Source organism: Notechis scutatus, chromosome 5, assembly GCF_049901735.1.
Source record: "Notechis scutatus isolate UNSWTSFEM ecotype Mainland chromosome 5, rNotScu1.2, whole genome shotgun sequence".
Lineage (NCBI taxonomy): Eukaryota > Metazoa > Chordata > Lepidosauria > Squamata > Elapidae > Notechis > Notechis scutatus.
In genome coordinates this window covers 14621175-14641011 of record NC_142013.1, presented here as the reverse complement: position 1 = coordinate 14641011, position 19837 = coordinate 14621175, and the positions used below count along the sequence as shown (strand labels likewise).

The 19837-nt window shown below is 38.1% G+C and overlaps 1 protein-coding gene across 1 annotated transcript in view; it reads right to left on the bottom strand.

Annotated features, from left to right (window-relative positions):
• CNTN5 (contactin 5) overlaps positions 1-19837 on the bottom strand; it is a 763035-nt gene that overhangs the window by 273299 nt on the left and 469899 nt on the right. Inside the window, exons 5-7 of the mRNA XM_087966176.1 lie at positions 14826-15050; positions 6536-6659; positions 2132-2307 (exon numbers count right to left, since the gene is read on the bottom strand). Of these exons, the coding sequence (XP_087822302.1) occupies positions 2132-2307; positions 6536-6659; positions 14826-15050 (525 nt within the window). The remainder of the gene's footprint in view (positions 1-2131; positions 2308-6535; positions 6660-14825; positions 15051-19837) is intronic.

Below are 19837 nucleotides of genomic sequence, written 5' to 3'. Positions count from 1 at the left end.
CAACAAAACCCATTGTTTTATAACAGGGGTGTCAAACTTGATTTCATTGAGAGCCCCATCAGGGTTGTGTTTGACCTCGGGGGTGCTGGGGGGGCATGGCCAGGGTGGATGCGGCCAGCTTGATGACACTCATGCCAGGGGCACCTGAAATGCTAAGGCAGGACTTCTCTCAGTCCCTTCCTCACTGTCATTACAATAATCGTCCTTCCTTCCTTCCTTCCTTCCTTCCTTCCTTCCTTCCTTCCTTCCTTCCTTCCTTCCCTCCTTCCTTCCCTCCCTCCTTCCTTCCTTCCTTCCCTCCTTCCTTCCCTCCCTCCTTCCCTCCCACCCTCCTACCTTCCCTCCTTCCTTCCCTCCCTCCCTCCCTCCTTCCTTCCCTCCCTCCCTCTTCCCTTCTTCCTTCCTTCCTTCCCTCCCTCTCTCCTTCCTTCCTTCTTTCCTTCTCTCCCTCTCTCTTCCTTCCTTCCCTCCCTCCCTCCTTCCCTCCCACCCTCCTACCTTCCTTCCTTCCTTCCTCCTTCCTTCCCTCCCTCCTTCCTTCCTTCCTTCCTTCCTTCCTTCCTTCCTTCCTTCCTTCCTTCCTTCCTTCCTTCCTTCCTTCCTTCCTTCCCCCTCCTTCCTTCCTTCCTTCCCTCCCTCCTTCCTCCCTCCCTCCCTCCCTCCTTCCCTCCTTCCTTCCTCCCTCCTTCCTTCCTTCCTTCCTCCCTCCCTCCCTCCTTCCTTCCTTCCTTCCTTCCTTCCTTCCTTCCTTCCTTCCTTTTCTTCTTTGAAAAGGATGGCCTCCTGCAGCCCACTGCCAGCAAAAATGGAGTTCGTGTGTGTGTGTGCATGCAGTCACCCTGAGTTCCATTTTCACTGGCAATGGGTTGCAGGAGGCCATCACAGCCGAAAATAGGGCCTGGGGGCATGTGCAGCCCCAAGCTCCATTTTCACTGGCAGAGGCATCATGAGGCAGTCCTTTGCTGTTCCCAGGGCAGCCCTGTGGGCCAGATCTGGCCCACAGGCCTTGAGTTTGGCATACCTGTTCTATAACAATACATACATGCAATACTCCACCAGAATTATTGGATTTATCCAAATTATGAAAGGATCAGTTGTAATTGAATGTGCTTGCTAAATTGTTAGCAAGAAGGTTCATGCCAAAGAAACAATTGCTTCAACTCCCACCCTCAAACCGACACTATAGAGCACTGCACACCAGAACAACTAGACACAAGGATATTTTTTCCTGAATGCCATCACTCTGCTAAAGAAATAATTCCCTCAGTACTGTGCAACTATTTACTAAGTCTGCATTACTATTACTATTAATCCTCCCATCCTTCCTTTCACCCATCTCCTCCCACTTATGACTGTATGACTGTAACCTTGTCACTTGTATCCTAACAATTTTTATTGACTGTTTCCTAGTATGATTTGATTGCTTATTGTACCCTATGACTCACTCTCATTAAGTGTTGTACCCGATGATTCTTGACTCATGTATCTTTTCTTTTATGTACACTGAGAGTATTTGCACTAAGACAAATTCCTTGTGTGTCCAATCACACTTGGCCAATAAAGCTCTTCTATTCTCTTCTATTCTCTTCTCTTCTCTTCTCTTCTCTTCTCTTCTCTTCTATTCTATTCTATTCTATCACAATTCAGATTAAAGTTTCAATTGCTAAGCAAGACAGTTGTTAAGTGAGTTGTTAACCTTTCTTGCCACCGTTATTAAGTGAATCACTGTAGCTAAGTTAATCTTATGGCTTTTAAGTGAATTTCTTTTCCCCATTGACTTTGCTTGTCAGAAGGTCACAAAAGCTGAACATATGATACCAGGACATTGCAACCATCAAAAATACAAGCCAGCTGCCAAACGTCTGGATTTTGATCACATGACTACGGGGATGCAGCAATGGTCGTAAGTATGAAATATAGTCATTTTTTTTCCAGTGCTGTAAGGTTGCTAAAGGAATGGTTATAAGTTGAGGACCACCTGTATAGAGCAAATTCCTACATTCGTAGATATGAATATAATTGTCTGGTTCTTCATGATGCAATTAGACTTTTTTTCCCCATATTGTTTCAATGTGACGTCATTATCTCTATCCAAATGGTAAAAAAGTGGGATAACAAAATTCTTACTTACATGCAAATTGAAGTGTTGCTTCCCTGCTCAAAATGCTACCATAGACATTGGTGGTAAAACACTGGTATTGCCCAGCATCTTTTAATTCATTGGGATTGTTGATAATAAGGCTTCCTTCTATTACACTGTAGCGGTAATCACTTTCTATGTCTAACTCGGTTCCATTCTGGAGCCACCTTGGAAGGGAAGAAAAGTAAATAGTTTAATAAATTTCAAGAAGAAATAGACAGCTGAAAGGAAAATTTGATGCAATTAATGGGGTCACTTTTATTTGACTTTCAGTTTAGAAATTTGCATAACATTCCTATGCAAAATATTCAGATGCATGGGTATTTTCTAGAGTACATTTTTTTAGAAAACATTTTGTATTTATATTTCCAATACACATTTTCTAATGTATTTTCTCCTGGTGTACCCAACTCTGTCCATATTTCTGAGATGCAAACTGTGTGAAAAGTATGAAAGTTTAGCATGATTACACATTCAACCAGGGGTGGGTTTCTACCGGTTCTGTCCACCTCTGTAGAACCAGTAGCTCTGAAGAGCAGCAGACATAGAACCAGTTCTATGTCTGCTGATGTTTTTGCCTACATGCCCACCCCGGGCTCTTACCTGATCTTTATTTCCTGATTTTTTCAACTTCCGCTGCCATGCGAGGCACAGCTGCAGTTAAAAAAGCAGGAAAAAGCAGGTTTTTTTTGAAAGGCTGCTTCTCTGCACGCAGCATGCTGATGACGATTGGCAGCATGCAGGGAAGCACATCGTAAATCACCGAACCTCGTAAATGACCGAACTGGTAGTTAACCCTGTCGGATCCCACACCTGCATTCAACCATTCTCTTGTACATTCAGTCAGCCTATGTAATTTTATCTTAATTCTGATATTCTTTCTTTGTTTCTTATCCATCTTATATTCAGAAACCACATATAGGTGTTTGTTTCTCTGTTTGGCTATCAGAACTTTGTTGATTAATTAAACTGGGAAAACATCAAAAGAAATTTAATCACTTGTCTCTAGTGCCTTAATTATGTACCATAATTACAATTATTCCTGCCTCTTGAAGCTCCATTTGTTTATTATTTATTTGGCAATCCTATTGACCGATTTCAATCTTCTTTGGGATTCCTTAGCATTCTTTCATTATTGGTAATGCAGATCTTGAAGCAGTGGTGCCTGTTTTTCTATTTATTTATTACATTTATATGCCAACTTGTACTCTTTGTGTACAATGCCTGAAAAGTGTCAGGCTACTTAGGTGAATAATAGGAAGGTGTTGTGGTTGCAATCATGTAAATTCGGAAAGACATCTTCTAAATCAGTGATGGCAAACCTTGAGTGTCCAAAGTGTGCACATACCTAAAATGCAAGGCATGCCTCCACACATGTGTGTCCTTGCATGCATGCCCCCACACGTGTGTGCACCCCCACATGCAATGCACCTCACACATGTGTGCACCCCCTGAATGCATGCAATGCATGTACACCCCCTACATGCACAGTAGAGACCTAAAGGCCAGCTGGCCGGCAGAAGGTGCACACGCATACACGGTGGAGCTGAGCTGGGGTGATGGCATGCATGCCCACAAAGAGGGCTCTGTGTGCTACCTGTGGCACATGTGCCATAGGTTCACCACCACTTCCATTTCTGAAGTGTATTGTCAGGAGTGAAAGACCAGCTCCATGTGTGATTTATTAAAAATGCTGATTTATTGCTAAAAATCTATGCCTCGGAATCTTCTCAACTAATGGTTGGCACATGCTTGGAGTTAGATGAGGATCAATGGCACTCAAGGGGGAAGGTGTTGAACAGACTTCTCTTGTGGCTACGTAGGGATTCTAAGCTAATTCCCCCTTTTCACACCACTCCCAGATTCTTTCTTCTATATTTGCACATCCCTAGAATTTGACATTTTAAGTCTTCCACAAGTTTACAGCACTAATTTTATTCCTTGGATCCTGGCATTGCCTGTTTTTGAAGGCCAGCTCTCACCATACCATGCCAAACTTGATATAGCTCTTGCAATTACAGAAATTGTAATTGCCAAATGCAGAATGTTAATAGGTAAAATTATTGAGAATGTTCAAGGGGTGCTCAAGGGTTACTCTAGGAATAAACTAGGAAGGTAAATGACAGCTGCTGAATCTTTTTTTAAACATCCACATATTGATCACACTTTGCATACAATGCTTTTAGCATAAGGTAGATGTTCAATAATCTATAATGTAAATTATATCCTGAAAAGTAATATTCATAAAAGTCTACATAGAAGACCAACTCAACATAAGCCAAGCCAGGTACATAGTGGAAATCTTGACCAGATATGCAAAAATTGTAGGAATTGATAGAAATGAAAACAAGCCGAAATTGAATCCTAGCAAGCCCTCGTTGTTGGAAAGTCCAGAAAGGACTTGATTTTTCTGCTCCAGTGGTGAGTTTGGGTGGGACAGCAATCTCCTTAAAGGAGCAGGACTGCAACCTCAGGTTAGCCTCGTGCCTAATTTGAGTCTATGGGTAATGTCTATTAGCCTCTTGTCTACTTTGAGTCTACAGGTAATAGAGGTTTTTCCTCAGCTTTACCTGGTACACCAATCATAGCCTTACTCTAGCACCAGTAACCTGCAACCCTATCAACTCTTGTGCAAATGGTTGCAATGTTCTTTACACAGAATCACTGTTGTTATTATTTTGTACAAAATACAACAGCCCACTTAATGGTGGATGAGAACTGCTTTTTGCACCTAAAACTTGTGCAAAAAAAAAACCCTGCACGTAAAAGGTGTAGCTTTTAACTATATGCTTGAAAATTGAAAATGTGGTATATTTGACTAAAAAACTCTATATGGTTGGAGACCCAGATACCTGGAATTCCATCTATGTTAGGGAGAACTGCCAGTCCAGTATGTACATCATTTGATTAGGTACTGTACAGGATAGGCTAAAAGAGGGTTGGCAACATAAATGTTTAAATGAATAAATAAAAATAATAATAATCATATGTAGGTTTACTGACAGTTCCCCTGCTATGTTAGCTTCAGGGAAGAATTGGAAATAAGTTCCTTTTTAGTTATAGCACTACACTCTGGAATACTTTTCTGTAAGAAACTTGTATCACTTCTTCTCTCTACATGAGATTTAAGAAATTCTGAAAAACAGACTTGTGTGGAAGAATTTTTAAAGGTTAAAATAATAATTCAGGAATTTTTAATAATATAATTTAAATTTGCTAATTAAAATTTCGTTTTATTGAATGCTTTCATTGTGTCACTGTCTCTTGTAAACTGTCAGGAGTCCTAAAGGAGTAAGGCAATATAGAAACAAAACAAATGTCAAAATTTGAACAGCAGATCTATGAATTGATTACCCTGCAAATTATTTATCTGAGATATAATGCTCCAGATTTTTTTTAAAAAAAGATTCCATCTTCCCCAACAAATGATGAAGGTGAATTATTAACCTGCACTTAAAAAATATATAAAATGCACTTGACTTTACATAGACGGTTCTTAATTCAAGTCTTTCTAGCAGACAAATAAATGAAATGAAAAAAAAATCTATAGCAAATTTGGAATTTTCATTATCAAACTGGACATAATAAATAGTGGAAGCAGGATGAAAGGACCCATTAAGCATGTTAGGTTTGGAGCAAAAAAACCTAACAAGAATAAGAACTGATCCAATTTTCAAAGTCTGAACCAACACTCAAACTGGAGTAACATTCTTAAAAATGCAGACAAAAATTAGCACCATTGGGGAAAGTCTGCACAAAAATGTACATTAGGGAAGACAATGCTTTGTGTAAGGATACATATATCGACAATTGCTCCAGTTTGCCAAATGCATACGTTTAGAAAAAAGACAGGTACATAAATGAATAGATTAAGATATTTATAACTGAATCTTTTAAAATAACAATGGAATAGATTTTAGCTAAAAAACAGAATACAGGTAATCCTCGACTTGTGACCACAACTGAGCCCAAAATTTCCATGGTTAAGCTAGACAGTTGTTAAGTGAGCTTTGCCCCATTTTATGACCTTTCTTGCCACAACTGTTGAGTGAATCACTGCAGTGGTTATGTTAGCAACGCAGTTGTAAAGTGAATTTGGCTTCCCCCATGAACGTCGCTGGTCAGAAAGTCGCAAAAGGTGATCACATCACCCTGGGATACCGCAACATCATAAACACAAGACAGTTGCCACACGTCTGAATTTTGATTGCATGATGCTTCAGTGGGATGCTTCAATGGCCGTAAGTGTGAAAAACGGTCATAGGTTAATTTTTTTTCAGGGCCATTGTAACTTTGAATGGCCACTAAACGAAAGGTTGTAAGTCGAGGACTACTGTACATTGACTTGGAATCAAAATAGGCAGCTCAGCTCCATTGCTAAAACATGTTTGCTACCTGTACGTTGGGGCAGGATTTCCTCTGGCTTGACAATTGAGAGACACTTTCTTCTCCTCTGAGTCCATGGGAAAGATCACATGGTCAGGTTCTTGAATAAACATCGGCCCATAATCGACACCCTCTATGAAGACAAAAAGGAACATTTCCTTCAGAGGTTACTAGTGAAAGCTCCTCCTCAGAGCTGTGAGTTGTGAATCTTGTTCAGTATAAATTTTTGAAGTTTTAGTGATCCACTTTAGAAAAAAGTCATTCTCTTCTCAATCTTCAAAATGATATAAATGTACATGTATCTAGAGTTCTCAAATACTCAGAAGGTCCTTTAGGTCAGGTTTTATCAGTATGCTACGTATACCTGCCAAGATGTAGTATGGCTCTAGTAGCACCACACACATACCCAGAGATACACTTTGTAGCCTTACCATTTGAGTCATTGCTCAAAGGTGGTATTCAGCAGGTTCTGACCAGTTCTGGAGAACCGGTAGCAGAAATTTTGAGTAGTTCGGAGAACCGGCAAATACCACCTCAGACTGGCCCCGCCCCTATCTATTCTCTGCCTCTCGAGTCCCAGCTGATTGGCTGGATCTTCTTGTGTTGCCCTGCACAGGAGAACGGAGCTGGAAAGCAGGTTAGTGGGGTGGGGAGAGAATGGGATTTTGCCGTAACCTTCCCCCAGGAGTGGGGTGGGAATGGAGATTTTACAGTATCCTTCCCCTGACATGCCCACCAAGCCATGCCCACAAGAAATGGTAGTAAAATTTTTTGAATCCCACCACTGTCGTTGTTGTAATATGCCACCCAGAGTAACCTATATTTGAACTGAATGGCTACATACTTAGACTTTGACTAAGAATAACTTTATTGTCACTTTGAATGTACACTAAATTGAAATTTCATTGCATACAGCTCTCAAAGGGTCACCACCTCCAATATACACTACATAAACATGGCTAAATAAATAAATACAAAATTATGCATATACCCACATATATTATATGTCACAGAGAAAGAACACAGTCTAATTTGGATGTATACATGTACATGGCAAGAAAAATGAAGCTTGTGAGTTTACCAGATGGATGGCATAGGGAACAAAGCTGTTACGGAGTCTGGAAGTCCTGCTAGAAATATTTGAAAACCTCCTCCCAGAGGGGAGTCACAGAAACAGAGCATAAAGTGAGATTGTGGGGTCTCTAACAATGCTTTGAACTCTAAGCACATAGCACTTATAAGCTTATATAAATTTAATTATAAACGGGGAACCTATTTCCATATGTGGTGGACATGCCCTCAAGCTAAAAATTATTGGTTTAAAATTAGGAAATGGCTGGAGGAAATTACAAAACAGAAAATTGAATTGAGACCAGAGACATTCCTATTGGGTAATACTTTTATTAAGAGATAAAATTAGTAAGAAACTCCAATATATTATTTTATATATAATAACTGAAGCAAGAATAGCCTTTACCTAGAATTGGAAAAGTGACAGCATTCCCTCTGATATTATGATAAAAAAGTTTTTAAAGTGTTCAGAAGGGGATAGACTTTCAATAGAAATGAAAGAGAGAGAAAAGACAGAGTACTATGAAATTTGGAATTTATGGTATAATTGGCCGCAAGGTAGACACAAAATAGGGAGTTGAAATGAAAGGTTATGGTGTGATGAAATAATTTGGTATGAATAGGCATAACTATGTATAAATATGTAAATAACCATGTAAATATATGAAAATATGACATAAATCAAATGTAAAATAATTGTAATACTATTTAGTAATATTCTATATACTTAAGAATATGTCAAAGTGAGTGAACACTACTACATATGCTGCAATGAATGGAAATATGTTTTTAAATTGTTTTTTAATTTTTTAATTTGTTTAATAAAGTTTGTTAAATATTAAAACATAAGCTTATATAAATTTATTCAATAAATAAAATAAATAAATGGAAGCTTCTGGCAATCTAAATTTAAGATGGTGCCTCAACTCAGAACGCCAAGTCATTCAATCTTGATGCCTCAAACTGAAGTGGAAAAGCAGGCACTTCAACATGATCGAAAGGCACATGAACAGAAGTTATTTTGAGCATTGAAACTGATCTTGAGTAGCCAATCCCATCCAAAATTTGAAATAAAAGTACCTGTTTGATTGCCTTCAAAAAGCTACTTCCAACAAAACGTCATGGAACGGATTTTATTAATTTCAAAGGTCAGTGTGGGAAAATTTACAGGATTCATTTCAGAGGTTATCAATCCTTTTTCCACCCATCCCTTGGCCTTCAGATTTAATGTTCTATCAATGTTCGTATTTTCAGAGGCCAGCTATTAAGGGGATTTTGTCTGTTGTGGGTCAGCCATTTACTCAGGGTTTTCAAAATCAACCACAAGCCAATTTTCAAAGAAGAAATAAGTACTTGAATTACTTATTAAGCTAAACTGCCTGGTTAATCCACATGTGTGCCTGGCCATGTTATTCATCATTTAACTCTTTAACCAAGCCTACCATCCATTCTAAGTGAAATATGGTTTTCCCATAAACCAAGGAAAGGTACCCTGTAAAATATGGGACGGGATGCTGAAGTGGAAAAAATTGTTGTTTAAGTAAGAGAGAATTATATGTATAAACAGGTAGACTTCTATCGTACATATCTAACAACTATCTAGTTTAAAGTAGCACTTTACAGAAAAAAAGATTGTCTTCTATTTTTCCCTCTCTTTGGTTTGAAAAATATGCTTTCATGATACATTCAAAGATATTTGAAAGAAAGGTGAATATCTTGTGCTTATTTAGTTAAGAAATGGGTAAAAGTTGAATATCTGCATCATGTTTTTTATTATATATGCATTTCTTTAGAGATCTTAGGAACATTCATATAGGGGTTGCAAAAAAGAAAGAAGCTTAAGATGCTGTTTTTCAGCCTACTTGTCCTTGTTTTCTGGTTTTTCTTTGAAGACATTTCGCTTCTCATCTAAGAAGCTAATTCAGCTATTCAGAGCTCTGGAAAAAGCACCTTTGGGACATAATTGAATGGAACTTTGATAACGAAAGAAGTATCTGCAGGAAGAGTCAAGAAAAACAATATGGCATCTAAAACAATACAATCAAAGACCTTTCTCCTTTTTTACTTGTATTGAATATGCAATAGCAACCATGTTGACTTTCGACACTCCTGTCTGTGAGGAAGTTTGAACTATAAGAACAACTAACTCAAAGTAACCAGCCAATTTCCAATTAACCAATATATGTGCAATACAGGGCAGCAGGTTTTTGTTTGCTGGTGAAAATGTGACCCATTGATTTTCTGCTTGTCATGATCCAGCCAGAAGAAAAGAAACTGAAAATGTTAACTTCTTGGAAATTAGTTAAAGGACTTGTAGCATTTTGCATAAACACTGCTCTACATAAATAAATGACAGAATAATTTGCTTTGTGTCTTTCAGTTCCTAATCCCCATGATTGAATGCTCTTAAACAAACTAATGATTTTCATCTGCTAATTTGAAAGCTTTTTGCACACACAAAAAACACTTTGGTGCCTAAACATTGGCATGATTTGGTCCTTCTTAACAGACATAATGATCTAGATCAATCCTTGTCAATTTGGTTTCTCAGAGGGATTCCTAGCAAATCACATATGTGACTACTGGCAATCTATCTCTGGGAGATTTATCTGAACACATCTGTGGATATTTATTTTTCATTACATTTCTACACCACCCAACTTCAAAAGATCAGAGTGGTTTGCAATAGATAAAAACAGCACTACCAGTAGAATATATAACTATGCCAAAACAACAACAACCAAGGAGAAAGCATTGGTTTGGTTGCCAAACTCTGGTCCATGGATGGCACTGGTCCCCAGCATGTCAGCAACCAGGAAAGAAGAAAAGTCCCATCTGTGGGATACAGGCAGCAGGGAACTTTTTTCCATGGAACCAGTCCCTGGTGCTCAAAAGGATGGGGCCCTGCTCTAAAATCCATAATTGCAGTAGAAGTGATGTAATTAATGAAATAATGGATAATGTACAATGCATAATACAATATCATCAATTGATTTTGTGTATGTGTGTGTGTGTGTGTGTGTGTGTATACATACATACATATACATATATACATACATACATACATACATACATACATACATACATACATATCCCTTGTGGGGTGGAGTCAGGGCAACTGAATGGAACTGAGTGTTTTCTGGCCGGATGCCTTTCCTGTCGCAAATGCAGAGTTCGTAACTGATATTTACTTATTGTGCCCAGAAAGAGATATACCTGCCGCTTCCTAGGATCGAACTCACAGCCTCCTGATTGTGAGGTGAGAGCTTCACCTCTAGGCCACTGCACCACTCATAACTGATAATATATGTGTACAATTTAATTAATTAATTAATTACATAATAATTATTAATTAGGATGATTATCCAAATTTATTCCTAAAGAAAGAATCAGAGTAGATTATTATTCACACTGGTAGTAGCTATATTACTATTTCATCTATTAATTGTTGATCTAGAGGTCCTTAAAGTTGTTGCTGGCATTTTAAAATACAAAAACAAAACAAAACAGGTAAAGCAGGATTGATAACCAATCAGGAAGAATAGCTCAGCAAAAGACAAAAACAAAAAAACAAAGCATGGTTGGATGGTTCAGTGCTGAGAGCTGCAGGCTCCATAGTTCCAAATTCCCAAAGGTCAAAATTCTCTAATCTGGCTGCAAACCAAGTTTTCTAACTTTAGTTATAATTTGTAAGCAAGAACATAAAATGGGAGGAGAAATTAATAGGTTATAACGAATCATGACAAGGATGTTGATATATAATAAATCAATGACTTTCCTTAACAAAGACAGATCTATTGAGAAATAAATGCAGACAAGCATATGTTATCACTTAATACCATTAATTTCCCAAGGGCAATATTACTTTTTGCCTGCTTTTCATCAAGATTTTAGTAACACCTGTCAATTGTCAGCCTCTTCCAGTTCTGAACTTTAGCAACTTTCCTACAAATTCTAAATTGCAATATATGTTATCAAGCTGTAGCAGTATTTCTCAACCTTGACAGCTTAAGGATATGTGAATTTCAATTCCCAGAATTTCCTTTTTTCCTTTCCTTTCCTTTTATGCTTTTTAAAGTATAGGTTTCTTTACTGTATAAATATATATTTAATTTACTGTTTTGTTCTGTATTCGAAACACCATGAACTGCTTCGTTGCTACTGAACAGAAAGCTGGATGTAAATATTCAAAAAATAATAAATAAAACATTCACATTAAAAAGCCAATATGTTGCAATACAATCTTCCTTCCTTCCTTCCTTCCTTCCTTCCTTCCTTCCTTCCTTCCTTCCTTCCTGCCTAAACAGGACATCTGTTTTAATACAACTGTTCAATTTACCACATTTTCTTGGCCTTGCAGAGAATATACACAGGGTGGTGTTTTTTTTCCAAAGGGGGCAATTCTACTGTATACTGAAAGGGCCTTGTTGTTGTTAACAGACAATTGGATTGACAGCTCAGCACCATTGATTTAAATGGTCTATTTTAAGTATGCTGAAACCTGAACTAAGTGTAATTCAGTTTAAGACCCTGCTGGGGAAAAAATCGAGGTAATCAGTTCTGATACCTCCCTTGGCAACTGGTTGTTCAAACTGCTTTTACTGTTTGGTTTTTCTTGAAGCTCTGATGGATTTTTCCCCCTCATATAACATAAAAATACGATTCTGTGTTCTGCATTCTGGAACAGGAGAGAGCGCTGTGGGCTTTCTTGTTCTAGGTGACATCTTTCAGGTAAATCATAAGTGCTATCTCATCCTTACTCAATCCCCTTTGCTCACATATCCAGTTCCCTTCATCTCTGTTCATAGGACTTGTTTCTGGTCCCTGAATCATTCTTGTTGCCATTCTCTGAATCTCTGCCCATTTGCTTCTGGCTCTTTTAAAGCACGATTCCCACAACTGAACAGTCCTTGAGATTGGCTGATTTAATAAAAAGGTGAAATGTTATGATAATCCCCCAAGGCAGTTATTATTCATTAATCCGGACATCACTTTTCACTTTTGTATTCATTCTTTGGCTATTTGCTTTCAATTTACAATTGCTACTGTATATACCAACTTCAGATTATGAGTGTTCATGGTCTTTCAATTAACCTTCATTACTGTGGAAACAGACCTTCTGAATTTATTTCTGAATCTATTTTTGCAAATGTCAGACTAATGTACATAGATAGCAAATCCAATTAAATTAACAATCGGATTTCTTCTTCTTCTTCTTCTTCTTCTTCTTCTTCTTCTTCTTCTTCTTCTTCTTCTTCTTCTTCTTCTTCTTCTTCTTCTTCTTCTTCTTCTTCTTCTTCTTCTTCTTCTTCTTCTTCTTCTTCTTCTTCTTCTTCTTCTTCAAGTAATTTTTTCTGGGGTGTTGGCTGCTGAGTTCCCCTTCCATTCCCTCATCTAAGTCATTTATTCCAGATCTATTCTGATTGACTGATTAACTTAGGAATCCTCCTCCTCTTCCTCCTCGTCCTCTTTCCTTCCTTTTTTCTTTCCTTTTCTTCCTCCTCCTCCTCCTCCTCCTCCTCCTCCTCCTCCTCCTCCTCCTCCCTTCTTCCTTCCTCTCTAGGAAGCTAACACATATTTTCTTTCCACTGGCATTGGATGAGAGTAATAGTGCCTTTTGATTTAAGACTGGAGAACATGAAGCTTGCATCAGTTTTGCAAAAGCTCACTAAAGAGGACACAATATTTCAATGTTATACTGTGGTTGCAAATGCTTGTGCTTTGTGTGAAATTCAGAAGTCAGTTTTCAGACTTCTATCATTCTTGTGGGTGAAAATAGCTGCAACTGAAAGCTGAAAGATACCCTAGAAGCTAGGGCCTGGGGAAATCTGTTTCTATATTTCATAGAAAAAGATAACAAAATATTTGATTGCACATAGCAGAACAGACGATAAACACTCTTTTGATGCAGTGTTATGGGCTTTTCTGATATCAGTGGTTTTTACTTGATGAAAAGGACTTAAGCAAGAGCCAAGGGTCATGTACTCCAAGTCCAACAAGGGAGAAAAGATAGACAAGGAGATGTTGCTCCCGAAACTACAAGACTGGAACTGATAGTGTTTAAACCTGATAGTTGTAAGCTTGTTAGAAGCCTTGGAACTAATACCCTTAAAACTCCTGGCTTTACACTCATGAGGGGTTAGGCTTCCTAGAAAGTTGTCTCTTTGCTTGTCTTAGAACTCAGCACTGCAAATTGCCAGATCTGGGATGCAAAAATCAGGCAACCACAACTGAGCAGTGAAGAGATAATTACTTAAAAAATAAATAAAGCCATAAACTGTAGGAGTGTTTATGGGTTTTGATATAAAATAATACTAATACTAAATACTAAACATCTAAATAATTTATTCTACTGTACAGGCTTCTCTCTCTCTCTCTCTCTCTCTCTCTCTCTCTCTCTCTCTCTCTCACACACACACACACACACACACACACAATACTGTACATACATACATACATACATACATACATACATATCATTTCCTCCTGGGAAAACATGTACAAAATATAATTGATGGTAAAATATATTTGGTAAATAAAGCTTCACAGCTATAACTTTTAATACATGACTAATATTATGCAATCAGCTGTAAAAATATTGGGGCAATCGGGGGAGAACTAGTTTAGTTTCTAGGCACCACTATATTGATTTTCAAAGGTGGAGATATCGCCACCTTTGTATGGCTGTAGTATTATCATTATCCTTCTCATCTTCTCAACTACCCCCTTATTATATTTTATATATATCATATATATAAATAATAATAAATAATATAATACTGGTATGTAAATATAAGCAATATAAATAAATAATAACAAATTATACATACATAAGATATATCTTATTATGATTATTATTCTGTTGCTTTGCATGTACGTTGAAAGCTTCTGCACCGAAGCAAATTCCGTATGTGTCTAATCACACTTGACCAATCAAGAATTCTGTTCTGTTCTACTCTACTCTGTAATATGGACAGTAATGCAGTTTTACTTCAAGTCTAGCTTAACATGGTTACCTTCATATGGTTTTGATGAAAGGACCATAGGAAACACATTGCAAGGGCTTATTTTAAGAATTATGAAAACCTGGGAGAGGGTGGAAATTGTTTGCTGAAGTTGGGTGAGAAGGTTCGAAAACCACTGAAATAACATAAATCCTTTCTGAATCTCAGATCTCTTCCATGTGATGGACGGAGAAAAGGGGGGTGAGGTGGGGAATCAAACATACCCTCCTGTTTGAAGGCCTCTGAGAATGGCTCGGGGTTTGTTGGTGGGTAATGGGGCTGCAATGATCCATGCCAATCTGGAGAGGAGATGCTTCCCATGGCAGGATAACTTGGTCGTTGCCTGTTCTTTGTGTTAATGGCAGAGGAGGAGTAAGATGAACTGGCAGATCTGAGTCTTAAAAGAGCAGCATATGTGGCATGGATTCCTGGAATAGCTGCAGAACATTCTGGTAGGTTGGAAACAAAAACAAAAAAAAGAAACAAAAATATAGTTCGAATTGGACATAAGAACACTAAACCTTTAATGGATCCAGCTTCTTAGGCAGTACAAATGGGTCTTTCCCATCAGAATATGCATACCTTTCATAACGAGAACTTCTAGGAAGGTTCTTGGGTAGAAATGGGATTCTGATATTTGCTGGAAAGAGGGACCCAGGTAAACATTTCAGTGTGTATCCTCCATCTGCTCTGGGGAGGACAGAGGAAGAAACTGGGGTCTTATGTGAGATAGCAACCTTCCCTTGTGTCAGTACTGATCTGAAATGTATACAGGTAGTCCTCAACTTACGATTGTAGTAGAGCTCACCCATCATGGTTATAAAGTCATGATGGTAAGTTTTGACAGATCAGTTAAAACTACTAGACCTGTCAAAACTACTAGATCCAGGGGTGGGATGCAAATATTTTTACTACTGGTTCTGAAGGTGTGGCTAGGTGGGCGTGGCTAGGTGCACCATGTGTGGCCCCCCTGTGTCCCGTCTTGGCTGCTAGAGGCACCACGGGCTGGTCCTTTGCTATTTCCACAGGCCAGATTTAAGCACTCCACAGGCCGAATCCAGCCTGCAGGCCTTGAGTTTGATACCCCTGTACTACATACAAAGATAATTTTTCCCTCGTGCCAAACACAGTCTCATTTCTCATCTTTTCTCATCCTCTCAACTTTCCTACTATCTTCTCCTATTGGTTTCTTATGATTTATCAATTGTTGTTTACAATGATCTGTGACTTATTACTTGCTGTTTCTATATACACTTTGAGTTTATGCACCCAAGACAAATTTCTTGTGTGTCCAATCACACTTGGCCAATAAAGAATTCTATGATTCTATATTTACAAAAGAGATGCAAAATGTTTTGCCCTCAGATTGTCACATCTTCAAATCATTGTTTGGACAGCCTGTTCATAAAGGTAGTGTTTAGAAATTCTTGTTCCATGGATGGAACAAAACACAACTTGATTATTTTTGAGTTGTGTTTTCAGATAATTTAGTTGTTTCTACTCTCTGACTGGGCTGTTTTATGCCAAGCTCTCTCTAACCAAACCAGTTCAGATTGGATAAAGTTATACAAAATGAAATTTTAAGAAACATTTGAGAAATATTTAAGCAGATGGCTTAAAATATACATAAGATGAGTACAGACTGCTGTGTCTGCTACGCTGATTAGTAAGTCACTGCCTTAAAAAAAAAAAGATGGGGAACTTACATATGAAAGGATGGTTGAGTTACACCTACAGCAGGGCTCCCAAACTTGTGGTTCCCCAGGCTGGATGCATCACACTCTGGCCATGCCCAGTTTGGCAAAGGGGAAAAAAGTCACAATACATCACATGACAACACTGTGAAAACACAAGTTTGATACTCAAGTTGGACCTACAGTAACCTAATCAAGCCATACTTGATTATGCAACTGTATAATACAAAAGTGTATGTGTTGGATGCATGGAACTATTTTGTAGTTGTAGCTAACGTGGCTCAGGTTGTCTAAAATCAAACACTGTGGCAAATATCTGTAGCTTGAGTCTTGGATGAGGGTGAAGATTCACTCACTGAGCTTGTGGGTTGGTTTCCAAACGTTTGATTACCAGGCTAGGTAACATCTTCAGCAGAGTTTAGGGAATGTCCATGTTCTTCTGTTTATAAGGGCTTCAGGTGTAGGTGTGTCAAGTGAGCGTCTTGTGATAGGTCAACTGTGAGTCATCAGCAATTCTAGGGATGGGTCTTGTGATAAAGAGGTCAGTGGTGGGATTAATTTTTTTTTACTACCGGTTCTGTGGGTGTGGCTTGGTGGGTGTGGCAGGGGAAGGATACTGTAAAATCTCTAGTCAGAGGTGGTATTTGCTGGTACTCCGAACTACTCAAAATTTCTGCTATCGGTTATCTAGAACTGGTCAGAACCTGCTGAATACCACCTCTGCATCAGGTCAGAGACATTGGGAGGTGAACTGTTTTTGTTAAGCTTTAGAGTGCTTGGTTTGTGTTGAGCTTCAGATGCCTTTAAAACCGCAAAGATGCTTCCTTCGTTTGAGTTGATTTATTGAGCATTTTGTGTGCACTATGGGAATGTTCTTGTTTAGTGTTAACATTATGAATACAGTCAAGAAGCATCAGTCATTCTTGTTTGCTTGTTAATTTGATTTTGCAGCTGGCAGCTACTTCTATGTGGAAGTAACAAAGGAAGGCTAGAATGATTAGTTGCTACCTTTGTCCTGTATTTTCTTGGCTGAACCACAGATAGTTTATTTATCAAAATTATAAAGAGTTCTATTGATTCTTTCAACTGGGAAATGGGAAGGCTTTTTGATAATAGATTTTGATTTAAAAGATTTTGTAGTGGATAACTGCAGGATTGGGGTCCCAATGTTTTATGCAGGCATTTATTTTAATGTTTTAAAATTATTTTACAAGCCACCCACTAAACTGAACCATCTACTTTTTGCTTTAAAATAACTCAATATTTTTATTTTTGTGTTATCACCATCATCTAAGCAATCCTCTTAACTGCCAATTTCTTGACTCTTATCCTTTTCTCACATCTTTGAAAACCAGTTTTGTTGGATAAACAGGAGACAAAATAACAGCAGAGGAGGCTGCTTAAAGCCAAAAAAAATTCTTAGGAATGAGCATTCCCAGAACTTCCATCACAAATAAAACTTTTCACTTATTAACTAGGAAAAAAAGTGACAGTTGCTGCTACTAGAGTTCATCTTAAGTTTTAAGGTACGCTAAAAATTTCAAAAATATATCATCAACAACAAAATTATTTTCATTATGATTAAGTACAGACCAAAATTTAGCAATTAAAGAGAAATATAGTCATGTATAAAACTTACAACGTATAAGGAAAAATTACATGTATGAAAAACTGCACTGAAGAGAGAAAACTTGATGACTTGTTCTAAAAGCAGAGCAAATGATGATCAACTGTTCCTCCCTACCTTCGTTTCCATACATTAGAGACTTGACAAAAGAGCTAGTTGGGCTGCATTTAAAACCTTTCTGAAGTTTATAGCACCAAGCATCAATTGACTCTCAAATAAGCATTTTACAAATTCCAAATTTAAAACCTAGACTGCATCCACTATTAAAAAGGATGTTGAGACTCTAGAAAAAGTGCAGGGAAAAGCAACCAGGATGATTAGGGGACTGGAGACTAAAACATACAATGGATGTTTGCTGGAACTGGGCACGGCTAGACAAGTGAAGAGAAGGACTGGGGAGACATGATAGCAGTGTTCTAATATTCTAATATTTGAGGTTCTGTCACAGAGAGGAAGTGGTCAAGCTATTTTCCAAGGCATCTGAAGGCCACATAAGGGATGGATGGAAACTGACCAAGGAGAGATTCAACCTAGAAATAAGGAGAAATTTTCTGATAATGAGAACAATCAACCAATGGAACTTGCCTTCAGAAGTTGTGGGAGCTTCATAACTGGAGGCTTTCAAAAAGAGATTGGACTGCCATTTATCAGAAATGGTGTAGGGTCTCCTGCTTGGGCAGGGGGTTGGACTAGATGACCTACAAGATCCGTTCCAATTCTGTTAATCTGTTAAACTAACACCTTAAATTGACCAATGTAATTGGTCAACAAGGGCAAATATTTAGCATACATATATGTTATCATATAGCAACCCTATTACTGTGTATCCATCATCTGAAGTTGCTGAATCCTCTTCAGAGGTAGTTTCCATATATACAGCACTGCAAAACTCTCACTCATGTTGCTACTAATGTATTTGAAGTATATATCTGTACAATTGTCATATTGGTAAACTGCATATTCCTGACAAACTAGTCTGTTGTTGCCTTTGATCAGTTCAAGAATTGTCCAAGAACATTAATCATACTTAATTAAACTTGCTCCTTGCTAATTCAACCATCATTTTTATTTTGCTTGTTCTTCTACCAAAAACATATTTTCTGGCTGGAAAGAGGCAAAGCATAACAGAATCCTACACAGGGATTGTATGTCCCATTGAGTTAACTACTTTCTTAGATGCAAAAAATCAGAGGAAGAATGTTCCAATTTCTCAAGGCTGACCAATTATTCTACAGTGTTTCCTACCAGCTTCCACTGAACTTGATGAAAGACAAATTGCTTTAGGATTGTCTCAAAAGAAAAAGAAATCCACATTGGTGAAGTGTGGTTGTCTTGCACTTGTTTATCTACAAAGTGATATAGTCTTGCAGTTGTTTATTTACAAAGTGATATAGTGAGAATTACCGTCATGCACTATCATCCATTATACAAACATTTTCTAGATGTTCCATGGCTTCCCAAGGGCCAATAATAGTTAAAGAGAAGCCATTTGCACAGAGTTCTTCTTGGAAAGGAATAATCCAAATTAAAGGATAGACAAGCTTTGGTGTCTAAACAGACAGCCTGTGCTGCTTTGAATCATTGTTTCAATGGTGTTTCCTTACCTAAACAGATAAGTGGAGGGGGGGAAGCAGTGGGAACAGGAACAATTTTCAACTTCCTGTTGGCTTCCCTATTGAGTTTCCTTGTGGGAAGCAGGCAAGGAAGCATTAAAAACCAACCTTCCTTTCTTCCTTCCTTCCTTTTTTCCTTCCTTCCTCCCTCCCTTCCTCTGAAGCAGCTACATTTTCCCCAAATTTCATTCACTTGAGAGTTTTTGAGTCCCAAATTCTTTAACTTAGTCCATTTGAGGTACCCCATTTTTGGTTCCAAAAATGTTGCCTTTTGTTGTACCGTTTCATTCAGTTAAAGGTCA